This window comes from Hyperolius riggenbachi, chromosome 10 (genome assembly GCF_040937935.1).
Source record: "Hyperolius riggenbachi isolate aHypRig1 chromosome 10, aHypRig1.pri, whole genome shotgun sequence".
NCBI classification, from domain to species: Eukaryota; Metazoa; Chordata; class Amphibia; order Anura; family Hyperoliidae; genus Hyperolius; species Hyperolius riggenbachi.
The window spans coordinates 54,902,223-54,917,871 of record NC_090655.1 but is presented as its reverse complement, the minus strand read 5'-3'; the positions used below and the strand labels follow the sequence as shown (position 1 = coordinate 54,917,871).

The 15,649-nt window shown below is 44.3% G+C and overlaps 1 protein-coding gene across 14 annotated transcripts in view; it reads right to left on the bottom strand.

The window, feature by feature from the left end:
* Positions 1-15,649, bottom strand: part of LOC137535751 (VPS10 domain-containing receptor SorCS1-like) — a 1,470,659-nt gene that overhangs the window by 340,675 nt on the left and 1,114,335 nt on the right. For all 14 annotated transcript variants that reach the window (XM_068257627.1, XM_068257625.1, XM_068257626.1 and 11 more), the window contains 2 exons: positions 8,411-8,569; positions 5,935-6,008 (listed from right to left, as the gene is read on the bottom strand). In XM_068257627.1, coding sequence (XP_068113728.1) covers positions 5,935-6,008; positions 8,411-8,569 — 233 coding nt within the window. The remainder of the gene's footprint in view (positions 1-5,934; positions 6,009-8,410; positions 8,570-15,649) is intronic.

Sequence of the window (15,649 nt, the reverse complement as noted above, 5' to 3'; positions counted from 1 at the left end):
TAATGCCTAACACTATCCCATGGTGCCCAAATGACTAAAAGTATAGTAGCTGATCGGTTATATAGTCTAGGGGCCTGATTCACAAAGCGGTGCTAACCCAGTTAGCACACCTAAAAGACTTTAGGTGTGATAACCATTGCACCACGCTGGTGAAAAGCCAGTTTAGGCGTGATAAGTTTAGGCGTGATAATTTTAGATAAGTTTAGATCGCGCGCAAAGTCCCGCACACAAAGCAGCACCATTAAACTCTATGCGAAGTGCACCAGACTTTGCTAGTGCAAAACTTTTGATCAGCTGTCCTGTGCATTGCGGTGCTAACCCAGTTGGTGCTATAGTTATCACGCCTAAACTTATCACGCCTAAACTTATCACACCTAAACTTATCATGCCTTAACTGAGTTTAGGCGTGATAAAGGGCTTTTCACCAGCGTGCTAACTGTTAGCACCGCTTTGTGAATCAAGCCCTAGCAGTGATTGGCTATGGAAATTAACCCCTATTTTACTCAATGTAATAGATAACTGTCTACTCAGTATGTGTACTCAGTGCCCAAGTTACCAACTGGGTGCCTCTTAACCACTATTTGCATTGGAATCTGTGAGGAACCCAATCAACCTGACCCATGACCTGGATACTCAGGTATGAGTCAATCTTCCACTGTACGCTTTCCTGCGTTTTGCAGATCACTTGTATTCCACAAAGTGCAAGGAGTCTGGCTCTATATATATAAACCTCCATTACATCGTTACATTGTTGAGATCTGATTTCGGCTGAGCGCAAACATCGGTCCTGTTGCATTTTTGGAGAATTTGCTCCAGTACAGAAGCACCAGAAAAATTACAGAGAAGCGTTGTGTATTGCGAGTTTCTTGCTGTTTGCCCATAAAACATAACCCCCAACTGTCCCGGTTTTGGAGGGACAGTCCCTCTTTGGGAACCCAATGCCTCTCTCTCCCTCGCCTCTCTCTCCCTCATTTGTCCCTCTTTCAGGGCTCATGTGCAGATGTATGCAAGGCTGGAGTTTCCATAAGGCACTGTAGGAACGTGCCTACAGGCTCCTGATGATGGAAAGGCAGCTCACTCCCCTCCGCGAGTGCCTCCCTCCCTCCTTCCCTATGCAGAGTTCTGATGAGAGTGTAAATGAGAGGTTACTCACCCAGCTCTCGACATTCCACTAACCACACCTCCGTTCAGTCGGGGGGCACCACTAGCTACTTAATACTGAGGTTCCTCTAGATACCTAATACTTGGGGGCACCTCTAGCTACGAAGTACTGAGTGTACCTCTGGCTACCTAATACTTAGTAACATATGACAGGCAAAGGAGAAGTGACATCTGGCACAGCAGTCCAGTTAGATGGGCTATTGTAGGTTCATGGAGGGCGAAATCTAAGGTGCCAGGACATCTGTGCCTATAGGCTCCTGTTATGTAAATCTGGGCCTGGATCCATGTAAATATGTGTATTTTCCTACTGTGATTCAGATCTGGCAAACTGCAACAGATTCATTCAACTAGGTAAACAGATAGGCAGAGCTACTTTTACGACATTCGCTGCACTCAACACAAGTAGTAATCCATTCACGTCATAAGCGGAGATCAATAACCAGCCCTGCATAAGCATCACAGGTCACCTCCATCCGCCACCCTTCTACGACCTCTCATACATCAACGGGTCACATCCGCTCTCCCACCATCCGAGGAGAAGGCCAATTAAAAATGATTTGGTGTCGGCGCGTTTCGCAAGATCATTTACATGACTTTATAGCTACGTTTGTGTTCTCTTTCATTCTTCCTGGAAATATTTCCATAATTACAATCTCGCGCTCAAAACGCGTAGGTGAAAAAAAAATAACAGAAAAACCCTTTGTTCCGTTCTTGAAACTCTCACCATTTGAACTGATTTCCAACGACAATGAAGTTCAAAACCCACCAGCCCCTTCGAGATGTTTATGAATGCATTAGCACCCTTTATGTATAGTCAACGCGCATCTGCTAATAAGTGCATTGCCATTCCCCAGCACACCATTTGCACTGAATAGCAACCCAGTTTTAATTAGATGGTGCCTACGCCGCTTATCTGCCGATCCTTGTGTTCTAGTAAACAATTACTGGAATGCTTCCAAGCTACGTTGTTTTATATTGAATTAATATTCAAGGAGCATTTGCAACCTGTAGAGAGATGCCCTTAAGTCATTTTAAACAAAGCGACCCGGTAACTCGGGCCCCTCCGATGATTAAGGACTATTAAGCCATGTCTCACGTCTGAGGGGCCCGGCAGCTTTTCACCCTCATTGTCCTGGGTTTTATTGCCAAAAGACAATGCGAGGAAGGAGAAGCAAAACAAGCGTTTTAATTATTTCTGTGATATTAAGGTCATAATGGCAGCTTGGTTTATTAGTTTTAATTTTGTACCACTCTATGGAATACGTTGCTTATGGAGCCCAGACTTAATGAGCCACTTAAAAGTTGTCGCTGGCTTTAGTTATAATGGCCCCATTCTCGTTTATGTTAAAGAGAATCTGTATTGTTAAAATCGCACAAAAGTAAACATACCAGTGCGTTAGGGGACATCTCCTATACCCTCTGACACAATTTCGCCGCTCCTCGCAGCATTAAAAGTGGTTAAAAACAGTTTTAAAAAGTTTGTTTATAAACAAACAAAATGGCCACCAAAACAGGAAGTAGGTTGATGTACAGTATGTCCACACATAGAAAATACATCCATACACAAGCAGGCTGTATACAGCCTTCCTTTTGAATCTCAAGACATCATTTGTGTGTTTCTTTCCCCCTGTTCTCATGCACTGAAGTTTCAGGCTGCTCTTTTCTTCCTGCAAACAGCTTTGCCCTTGTCTGTAATTCTTCAGTATGTGAAAGCCCAGCCAGCTCAGAGGACGATTTATCCAGCTTGTAAAAGATAAGAGAGAAGAGAGAAGCTGCCCTAAATAAATAATACACAGGCAGTGTGCATAGAGGGGCCTGGAAGGGGGAGTTCATAGCAGAACCACAATACTGAAGAACTTGGCAGCCTTCCAGACACAGGCCGACAAGTCTGACAGGGGAAAGATACATTGATTTATTACAGAGACTGTGATAGTAGAAAGTGCTGCAGTAAGCCAGAACAGATTAGAATAGCTTTTGGAACTTGTAGGATGATAAAAAACAGGGTGCAATTTTTGTTACAGAGTCTCTTTAAGGCTTCACTACTCTGGTTGGTTAGCACTGACATCTGGTTCCAATCACATTTACATCAGTTGTATCTCTGTGCATTATTAAACAACTGCTTTATTTTGTTGAAGGACAACTGTAGCCTCTTAAAACAAAGTCCTCTCTGCAACCTCTTATTCCACCGTCAGGCCCCTGTACAAATCTAGTCCTCGGATCTCCTCGGAAGTATTAGGATCTCTGAGTACTTCCAAAAGAGAACGGCGCTGTACGATAACTCATAACCCGAGTATTCCATGGTCTTCAAAGTTGGAGTTTGGAGGCCCGGTGGTGGAACGAGGGAACGCAAAGAGGAATGGGAAGGCTCTCAGGGGTTCAGAGCCTTTTCTCCTCTTTGGTGACGCGTGTGTGTGCGTGTGTGTGCGTGTGTGTGTGTGTGTGTGTGTGTGTGTGTGTGTGTGTGTGTGTGTGTGTGTGTGTGTGTGCGTGCGTGCGTGCGTGCGTGCGTGCGTGCGTGCGTGTGTGTGTGCGCGCTTACAGTTCTCTTTTAAGCCCTACAGTGAAAATTAATGATGGTTTCAGCAGATGTTTTGCATTCAGCTTGTGACTGTTGCACACAGTGGTTCGCGCAGTCCACAGGTGGCAGCGGGGTGGTTTGGTTCACAGCAGAGGGGGTGAACCTACCTATATTGCCGCCTCTTACTGTTGCCCTGCACGCTGCTCTCCAACTTCCCGACACTTCCACCTTCAAAACTAAACTTCCAGAAGGTGGAGGTGTGGAGAAGACAGAGCGTGGTGTGCAGCGCATCAGCTAGAAATGGTGACGTAGGTACGTTAATCCTTACTGTCAAAGACCATGCCTCTTTGCACACTGGGACAGTTCTGATTTCTCCCTCAGTTGTTCTGTGACAGCCGCTACATCCCATTTCCTTCAGATTAACGATCAAGTACCCCTGAACCAGGGTAACATTTTTGAAATACAGACCATGGTGGGCAACTGCCCTGGCACTACTTGCTGCTGTCGAGGTCCCCTCTATTTCTGATCTTCACTCACTTTTATATTCGACAGAGTCCTCCAGTTGTATATGAAAACCAGTTAACTCCCCCTAGCAGGCGCAAGTTCCAATTCAACGCAAGCAAAGAGAAAGCATGCGCTCATTCATGTGTGCTTTCTTTTACTACACAAGTACGGCTCAAAACTCGCGCCTGTGCACCTCTCAATAGCTCTGTGCCACTCGGAGGAACTTCTGGGTGATGCAAGAGCAATAGGGAATGGGGGGGGGGGGGGTAGGCGATGGCAAGGAGCAGAGCCAGGCAGTTTCTTCAGAGGTCATCTACCCCATCATGGGCATTATTTAAAAGTTTTTCCCCCAGTTCAGGGGTACTTTAACAGATAGAACTAAAAGCAGCAGGGTTACCTGATGTAATTTTCCTCCCTTACTCTTTTTTTCTCATAGAAACTGCACTGTCATATCTAGCTTGCTTTGTAAACACATGTGAGCACAGAATAGATTGTATTTCAGCAGCTTCACACTAAACATCCCTCAGCCAATCAGTGAGCAGCAGGAATGTGGGTGGGGAGATAACAAGCTTCCTTCTCATTGGCAATGTACCAAATCGAGCCAGGCTGACAGATAATTTATTACAGCAAAAACATTTATGATTATATTGGAATGCTTGGAATGCAGGGTCAGGTTGTAGACTGCATAATAAACACAGAGCCGTGGGTAAATGAAATTTGATTTTATGGCTGACAATCCCGCTTAGACAATTAAACTGTATGTGCCTAATATTGCTGAAGTTCAGAACTGTCAAGAAACTCCTAAATGAAGATAAATACAAGCCAATAGAAAAACAAAAGCTATATGTAAGAGGAGAAAAGGGTATAGAGATGTATTCTTTTCAAAAGAAAACCAATATACTTTAATTGAAAAACATCAAAACACAGTCATACACCATCATGCCTAGAGAATAAGCAATAATATGTATACATAAGCGGCCATAATATCGTCTCACTGCAATAGTCCCCAGTATGCTTATGCCAAGTGTCGCAGCATATTGGCAGAAACAATATGAAAACGTATATGATCAGGCAGGTCTTTACAAAGGCTCGTATATAAAGCATTGCTTGATAATTTACATTTCTTCTGTCATTATGCTGCTACAATTGGCGGAGGAATAAACATATCAGGGGCGACTGCAGTGATAGAATATTATGGCTGTTTATGTATACATAATATTGCATATTTGCTATGCGTAATGGTTTTTGGCCACGTTTTAATGTGTTCCAATCAAAATATATTGGTTTTATGTACAAAATATGCCACATTTTTGTAATATTCCTGTGCATACCTTTTCCTGTGCATATTCCTGTGTATACCCCACACACACACACACACACACACACACACACACACACACACACACACACACACACACACACACACACACACACACACACACACACACACACACTTACACACACACACACACACACACACACACACACACACACACACACACACACACACACACACACACACACACACACACACACACACACACACACACACACACACACACACACACACACACACACACACACACACACACACACCTACACACCTCTTTTGTGTTTTTATTGACTTGGCATTGCTTTAGAGCAATAGGAGAACTCAGAGGCTCTGTTTACTGTAACTTTTCAATCTTCCATAATAGAGTATTGCACATTGATATAGTTTATAACGAGAAGGATATTATACAGATTCTCACCAGTAAAATCGATTTGGTGCCACCGACTCGCTAAGGAGCAGCCAACGACGGCCAAACTCTGAAGAGCTGAACAGCTGGAGGACAGAAACAGAGAACGCAATAGTATTATTTACAAACAAACTATGTTATAGCACACCTAAATCCTAAGACTGCTTTACATTTATCTATCATTATCCATGAAGTATCATATTATTCTGCAAACTATCACAATAAATCAGGGTTTTAAATGACAGACTTATATACTTAAAAATTCAAAAGTAGGAAGAGAAGGGGACTTGCCTGACCCAGCTTGAAGCCAAAGATGACTTAATATTGTTCATTATTAATGAAGGCAGAGAGAAGCATGATGGGTAGGTAACATTTTTTTTTAAAATATCTGTTTTGAATTTCATGTTTAAAAACTAAATAAAAAAAATGGATTTAATGTTGTAGTGACTCAGCTGAATGACACATTTTTTACACAGTGTGACAAAGTTTAGAATTGCAAAAATTGGGAATATTAAAATATCCTTAAAAGGAACCTGAGACAGGGAGGGAGAGAGAAATTATACATACCTGGGACTTCCTTCAGAAAAGTCCCCCCCTCCCCAGACTGATCGCTGGATCGTCTCGAATTTGACCCGAAAAGTCCTTAAGTTGGGGCCATTCGGCACAGTCCAGCTATACAGCTCTCCCGTAGCGTTCTTATTGCCGGGAGAGCACATGCGGCCGAGCATGCGCAAAACAGCCCAGAGCGGTGGACTTTCAAGGCCAAATACAAGATGATCCAGGCAGCAGAGGAGGACGGCAAGGGAACAATCAGCCTGGAAAGGGCTGAAGGAAGCCTCAGGTATGTATAATTTCTCCGCAACCCCTCAGGTTCCCTTTATAGGTGTTCAAATTGTACTATAGTTGACCAGGCAACGCTCAATAGTTGAACCACTGTGTGAAAACTCCTTCATAGACCCCCACAAAAAATGTGTAACTAAACTGGGTCAATATCGATATAAGACCTCCCCCCCTCCCCCCCCCCCCACACACACAACAACCAACCCTGCAGTCACAGAGCTGTTCAGGGCGTGTTGCACCCAGGGAAATGTGGTGGTGTTGGATATAGTATTTTTTCTAAAGTCGTTTTTTACTTCTGATTATGATGAGAGACTGATAGCCTTTGGTCAGAGCCACATTCTATGAACTATTGGCATTTTCTTATCTATTCCATGCACTCAGAAGCTGTTCTCTGCCAGGAAAGAGTTTTATGACTGCAATTCCTTTTCCTTATCAGTGAAGGTTAGGATATAGTCCCACTATGTCACAACTACAATGTCACTTGCATACTTAAATATTTAACTCTTTCAGGGAGAATTAAAAAAAAATAACATAGACTAGTTGTATCTATGCAGTAATCACAAATACACGTTTATCTGATCATGTCACGTGTCAGTTTAGGTATCCTTTAAATATAATTGCAACAGTCATAATGGAAAAAATGCTGAAAATCTCTGTGCATCCCAGCAACAGACTCTCTGCTGCTCTTTGCTGAGCTCCCGACAACAGTCATGTGATCAGGAGCTGGTGAACGGCATCAGAGAGCGTGTGCTGTGATGCACAGAGGAGACCGGCAGCACTGGAAGCAGGTAATATTACACTCGCTACCTGTTCCAACGCTGCGGGTCTCCTCCATGCATCAAAGCACACTCCCTCTGATGCCATTCACCATCTCCTGATCTCATCACCAATGTGAGTCATGTGATCGGGAGCTTGGCGAAGGGCAGCAGAGAGAGTGCTGCTGCTGTAATACATGGAGATCCACGGCGCCGGAAGCAGGTAATATTACACTTGCTACCTGTTCCAGTGCTGCGGGTCACCTCCATGCATCACAGCACACTCTCTCTGCTGCCATTCACCAGCTCCCCTATCACATGACCGATGCATGTCATGTGATCAGGAGCTCAGCGAATCGCAGCAGAGAATGCTGATGCTGTAATGCACAGAGATTTGTGGCGCTGGAAGCACATAGATTTAACGCTCCCTGCGCTACTCTGCATGGTGGGAGGGGATGCTTGTTTACTGGCTGCCTGCCTGGTGTCTTTGGGGGGGGGGGGAGAGGGGGGGCTATGGACCCGGGGGGGGGGGGGCATGAAAATTTATTTTGCAAGGAGGGCCCATACATGGTAGATATGCCCCTTTTAGGAATACTTTCAAATGTTCTTTTATGTAACTAAGAGTAGTTACTGAAATTTTTAGCTTGGGGAGTATATTACCCCTTCAATCACAATGTCATCTTTTGCAGTTTTGCCCCTGCACACGCCATGCTCTCAGCCAGCCTTGAGGGGGCGCTCTCAGTGTCCAGTTTAGCTCATCAGCTGCATTGCCTTTGCAAGTACTGCATAATAAAAGTTAAACTGATAACTGGTGGAATTCAGCGATCTCAGCGCTTTATTTGAGCACCGTGTTCTGCTTGTCAGTAAAGCTGAAGGCTTTGATTAAATCTTACCTTCTGGTCTTGGCTGTAGGCCAGGATCCAGTCCTCCTGCTTGGGATGGAACAGAAGGCTCTGGATATAGAAATTGAGTCTGTACTTCTGGTAGGTGGCTCCCTCATCGGAGCTGATCAGTAGGCTGCTCTCAATCTCTGGGTCCGTCAGAAGCATAATCTGCAGATAAGGATACAAGAACTCAGACACTGCTCTACATTCATACTCTTACGAGAAATGAGGCAAGAATAGTAAGGGGGGGGGGGGGGGAGGGTGTTCATATCGTACAGATTCTTAACATGTTCTAGTGCATAACACCCACTCAGTTCACTATTTTAATTCCACATCTAATTACTGTTGACAATGAGCAGAGGTGCAGAAGACCTGGAAAGCTGCTGGAGACCCCCTGTTGTGATGTTACAAAAGGCACCTCTCCTAGGACACAACAGAAACAGACTTCCGTGAATAGCAGCAATCATCATAACATGCATAAAAGCTACAAAGAATGCTAATGCATTTTAAATCAAGCATGGTCCTCAATCCACTCTGGTTCACCTGTCACAATTCTGACCAATGCAAAGTGTTCTACTCACACAAGCTCTGGTCAGAGTCCTGCATGCAAGGCAGGTCCCTAACTAGATGTGTAATGCCTTATAGCCTCATGCCATACACGTTGGCATTGCCAGCATCATTAGAGGAAACCAGGCACCGCTCACGCCCACTCCAATACTATCCCAACAGTGAAGCATGGGTAAAGGGAAAGATGACAGCAGCAAAGTACAGAGACATCCTAGATAAAAACCTGCTCCAGAGCGTTCTTGAACTGGGGCGACAGTTCATTTTTCAGCAGGACAACGACTGTAAAGCACACAGCCAAGATATCAAAGGAGTGGCTTTAGGACAACTATGAATGTCCTCGAGTGGCCCAGGCAAAGCCCGGACTTGAATTTGATTGGACATCTCCGGAGAGATTTTAAAATGGCTGTGCACTGACGCTTCCCACCCAACCTGATGGAGCTTGAGAGGTGCTGCAAAGAGAAATTGGTGACACTGGCCAAGGATAGGTGTGCCAAGCTTGTGACATCATATTCACAAAGACTTGAGGCTGTAATTGCTGTCAAAGGTGCATCAACAAAGTATTGAGCAAAGGCTGTGAATACTTATGTACTTGTGATTGATCGGTTTTTTTTTGTTTGTTTTTTTGTAAATTTGCCAAAACCTCAAGTTAACTTTTTCACCTTGTCCTTAGAGGGTGTTGTGTAGAATTCAGAGGAAACAATGAATTGAATCAATTTTGTAATAAGGCTGTAAAATAACAAAATGTGAAAAAGAGTGATGCGCTGTGAATACTTTCCGTATCTACTGCATCTGATCGATAAGCTTCAGATCAGTTTTGGAAAGTTTATTGGTGCTTAGTTGTATACAGCACTGAGCAGTAAAACACTGGTAAAAAAAATTCTGTTGAAGCGGTACAACGACCTCCTGACCTTCCGATCGGAAGGGATTGGTTGGAGTTGTGATCTCTGACCTCTGTTCCTGCACCAGTAGTATAACTAAACTTAGATTTAGCTAAATATAAGTAATAGTTGTCCATGGATTGCAAGCTCATGTTCTTGCACCAGTAGTATAACTAAACTTTGGTCTAGCTAAATATAAGTAATAGTTGTCCACGGATTGCAAGCTCATGTCCCTGCATACAGGTTTCACAATACCACTTCTAGTATTACAGCATGCAAACTTATTTTATGAAGAGCCAGAACAGCTTACATATGTGTAAAGGGCTAAAAGGAACTCAGAAGCCAAACCCATTGAAAAATTGTTACCGTATGTTACCGTAAATACAGAATACAGCCATATCAATTCATACTTTGTACTGATGATGGTCAAAACAGGCTGAAACACCTGTCCACAAGTTGGGTTATCAATGTTTCCAATTCTTCAACATCATTTGACCATCATTTTGACCAATGGTACGGGGGGGGGGGGGGGGCGTTTTAATTATCAGGATTCCTATACAAAGAGGGGGGGGGGGGGGGAATCACCAGGCTCCTTATACTAAAGGGTGGCAGCATCAGACTCCCTATACTAAAGGGGGGAGGGAACACTGTCTGGCTACCTATACTAAAGGAGGGGGGAGGACTGCACACGGACACCTACTAAAGGGGGAGCCATTTGGTGACCGATACTGAAAGCGCAGCCACACGGAAGTAGAGGGTTCCAAACAACAGTGATGGGGTCTGAATATGCTTAGGAGGGTCCCAGTGCTGGACAGTGGGCACCAGGATGATCTAGTAAGGCAAGTTTTTTTTTTTTGGGGGGGAGGGGGTGGTGTTAGGGTGCGGTTGGTCAAGGGGCAGCTGGTGACTGTGTGCCTTGGGTGATAAAGAGTACAAATACAGCCCTGTATGCATATGCATACGCATCCCCTCCATGCACTTGCGCAGAATAAACATCCTATTTACACCTAAGGTGGACATTTATAAGCGGCCATACTGCAGGAAATGGTTAACATGCTGAATAAGTGTGCTTTTTGGTTGCTCGAGACTCAATGTTAAAAATAGGCCTAGCTAATACAGTACTATACCCCACTCTATATACATATCAAAAATACATTAATTGAAAATATATTAACCTTGAAGGAACACAGTCTTTAAAGGACAACTGTATTTAGAGGGATATGGAGGAGCCATATTTATTTCCTTTTATACAATTCCAGTTGCCTGGCTGTCCTGCTGACCCTCTGCCTCTGATATTTGTAACCATTGCCCCTGAACAAGCATGCAGCAGATTAGGGGTTTCTGACATTATTTTTAGATCTGACAAGATTAGCTGCATGCTGGTTTCTGGTGTGATTCAGAAACTACTGCAGCCAAATAGACCAGCAAGATTGTCAGGCAACTGGTATTGTTTAAAAGGAAATTTTATTTTATTTACTATTAATTTTTTTGATCAAATAAGTTAATTGGCTTTCCCTAAATTGGCCCATGACTACAATACATACACTACATGGCACATACATAGACATATGGCTATGGTGGGATTAGATTGTGAGCCCCTCTCAGGGACAGCTAAGTGACAAGACGATATACTCATGTCAGAGCTATACACATACTAAAAATAATAATTATAATAATACAAACTTGCCAAACAATACAAGATCCAGAGACTGGTAGAAAACGCAATCCATTTTTTCTATGCTAGTCTACAAACGGAACGATTTTGGTTGTGTTGTGCGTAGCCACATTGATGCAGACAAAACGGTAGAATACCCGTGCTACTGTATTATTAATTGTAATATATTTTGTAATTGTAATTAAGGTCATTCAATTAAAATGACTCAGAAGCGTTTGGGGTATCATCAGAATTCTCGGTGCGTGGCAGAGCGCGCTGCAATACACGATAGACGGAGCTACCTGTCCCTGGATACCGCGCAGCGAGATGCAGGCTGACAAGCGGAACATATAACGCCTAGAGGGGATGTCTTGTTGTCTTGTTAAGTAACTGCCGGGAATCCAATAACAAATATGTTAATAGGCTTACATGGGAGGCGGGGGAGGCTTACACGATTTATAGATGGCTGATTAATTCAATTCGCTGCTCCCATTGTGTGGAATGAATGTATGAAGAGAGGATGGATGCATCAATAAATAATAACTAAATGTCAGCGCAGGGCTACCAGCCTAACCACGTCCACAGCAACAAGTCAAGCACACATTCCAAGGATGTTGTACTTTTTTCCATTGGCTTTTCCGTTTTCTGTCTCCTCCTTTTGGGGGGTAGAGTGTGGAAGTGGCAGGGGTGAGTTGTTGAGTGTAAGCAGGCCCGGATTTACATCACAGGAGCCTATAGGAACAGATGTCCTGGCATCCTAGACTTCACCCTCCATGAACCTACAAACCCGCGCTGAAAACTACCGCAAGTGTGCTGGCTGTCCCAGCTGTCACTTCTCCCTTACTTCCCTTGCCTGTCATAGGTAGCTACAGGTGTCCCTTAGTACTGGTTAGCCAGAAGTACCATCAGTATCAAGTAGCTAGAGGTGCCCCTGACTAAAGGGAGATTTAATAATTGGCGTGCAGTGAGCAGGGTGAATAACCTCTCCTTTATGCTCTGCTCAGGACTCTGCATAGGGAAGCAAGGGGAGGGGCACTAGAGGAGGGGATTGAGCCAGGTGCCTGTAGGCATGTGCCTACAGTGCCTTATGGTAAAACCTGCCCTGGGTGCAACTAGTGGAGCTGCGTTAGTCTTAGGTGTAGGTAGCGATAGGTCAGAATTTGGAGTAGGTAGAGGGGAGGGGAGGTGTGAGAGGAAGGTCAGGTAAAGCAATAAAAAATTAGTAAAATTTGTAAAATTAGCAATATCTGCATTATCCAGCGCCCAATAGTAGAATATTGACAGTATTCCTGATATTCTGCTAGCGGCAGTGGCGTAGCAATAGAGGATGCAGAGGTAGCAACTGCACCAGGGCCCCTGGACCAGAGGGGCCCAGTAGGGGCTCTCCTTCAACCACTTCATTACCAGCTTAGCACTAACAAAGAGCTAATTATCACCTCTATGGCTATAGGCGCTATATTACCCAGATACGCCCCTGTCAGAGAGAGATCATCATAGTCGATCTGCAAAACATTGCCTGATATATGGGAACTTTTATTCACATCATTGTGTCCAGCTAACCCCAATCTAGAGATCTGCGCTTTTTTTTGGAAACCCTTCCCCTACCCAAACCCACACAAATTAAAAATGAAGACGTCAAAGAGCACCACAAATGTTTTTTTGCAAAATGTGAAAGTGAACCCGAGCTGTATTTATCCTCCTACTCCTAAAAATGACTTTTTTTTTTTTTTTAGACATCCCATTTTATTTTAAATTTAACCACTTGAGGACCACAGTGCTAAACCATCCTAAAGACCAGGCCATTTTTTACTAAAAGGGCCACTGCAGCTTTAAGGGCTCGCTGCAGGGCCGCACAACACAGCGCCGCTCTGAGACCGAAGGCGAGGCGGAGCTCCGCCTTCCAAGCGGAGATGTGCATGCATCCGCGCGCGCGATCTCCTGTAGTAGCCGGCCTCAGGACTTGACGCCAATTGGCGTTAGGCGGTCCTGGGGCTGCTGGCACGGTTGTTAGGTAGTTAAACATTTACATAGTAGATTGAATGTTTTGTTGTCTCTGCTCAGTGGCAGCCTATTAACCACTTTGTCCTCCTTGACGTATAAAAACGTCGAGGACAGGCGCGCTCCCGCGGCCGATCGCGCTAGTGCACGCGCACTCCCGGCCGCGGATTTGGTAGTCCAGGAATCAATGTATCGGGCTATGGTGCCCGATCACTGATTCCTCTCCCCCGCTGAAAAAGCGTCAGCTTCTCTCGGAAGCTACGCTTTTTCTGAGACTATGTCCCTCTAAGCGTACATTGTACGCTTAGAGTGACGTCATGTAAACAAACTCGAGTTTGCCATCTTGTGGCCAAAGAGTAAAACTACATTTAAAAGTAAAAAAAAATTACACTACACAAATTTTTCCCTAAATAAATCACTATTTACTTCCCCCCCTCCCAAAAATACCCACATAAAATGTTTAATAAAAAAAAAAAATTACAATTTAAGAAAAAACAAAAACACATAAATATTTACCTAAGGGTTTAAACTATTTAAATATCTATGTAAAGATAAAATATTTCTATATATATATATTTTTTATAAGCTTGTAAATAGTGATGGATGCAAAACGGGAAAAATGCTCTTTTATTTCCAAATAAAATATTGTCACCATACATTGTGATAGGGACATAATTTAAACGGTGAAATAACCGTGACAAATGGGCAATTACAATACGTGGGTTTTAATTATGGAGGCATGTATTATTTTAAAACTATAATGGCCGAAAACTGAGAAATAATAAATTGTTTCCGGTTTTTTCTTATTTTTACTGTCAAAATGCATTTACAGTAAGGTAGCTCTTAGCAAAATGTACCCCCCCCCCCCCAAAGAAAGCCTAATTGGTGGCGGAAAAAACAAGATATAGATCAGTTAATTGTGATAAGTAGTGATAAAGTTATAGGCGAATGAATGGGAGGTGAACATTGCTCGGATGCATAAAGTGAAAACGACTGAGAGCTTAAGTGGTTAAAGGACTTACGAGGCCTGTTTTGTAAAAAAAACCATAAAAAATGTTAGATACCTTTGTCTGTTTGTAAGGCACGGAGGACGCCGTCCGCGCCCTCGGTGCCATTCCGCCGGGTCCCCGCTGCACAATATCCCCCCGAACGTCCCCCGACCGCGCGGCCCGGGTCGGGCTCTCCAGCCTGTACAAAGATGGCGGCCGGAGCTGGCCACGGCTGCGCAGTCCGCATAGCCGCGAGTGCGGCTGTGCAGCTCTAAGGCCAACCCCCCGATCCACGTAACAGTAGCGTGGATCGGGGGGTTGGCCTTAGAGCTGCGCAGCCGCAGTCGCGGCTATGCGTACTGCGCAGCCGCGGCCACCTCCGGCCACCATCTTTGTACAGGCTGGGGAGCCCGACCCGGGCCATGCAGTCGGGGAACGTTTGGGGGGATATTGTGCAGCGGGGACCTGGCGGAACGGCACGGAGGGCGCGGACGGCGTCCTCCGTGCCTTACAAACAGACACAGGTATCTAACTTTTTTTATGTTTTTTTTTTTTTTTTTACAAAACAGGCCTTGTAAGTCCTTTAAGTATCCCAAGGTTCAAATACATGAACTATTGACCTTTTTCTATTTCAATCTGCTCTCGGAAGTTGTCTTCTGCCCGGCAAACTTTTTAGGCTGTAATTTGCTTATCAGTGAGGTTTACTGTATTCCTGACAAGGTGCAGACAAGACAGAAGCTGTCACTTCCATGCCTTAAAATTAACTCTTTCAGGTAGCAAAATAAAAAAGAGAAAAAGCCTGGTTATTAATATGTCTTGCACTGTGCATACACCTGTTTATCTCATCACGTCACACGTTGCCTCGGGTACACTTGAAGGATGCAAAGGACGACAGTCAGTGCTTTCTTCGGCCATGTTTGGGAGTGGGTGAGAAATCCTCGGATGAATATATATGAGCCACTTCCTAACGTGCCGCCGTGAAACATGCTGCAGCCGACAGTCATAAAGCAGAGTAAAGAGGTGTCTCAGTACATTAAAAATGGGCTGCATTACCGGCTGGGTGACCTGCCCGTTCCAGGTTACGCCGTCTATAAACACACACGGCTTCATTAAAACTCTCAAGTGCTTTTAGCTGGGTGATAAAGCTGCCTCTTAGCCGGAG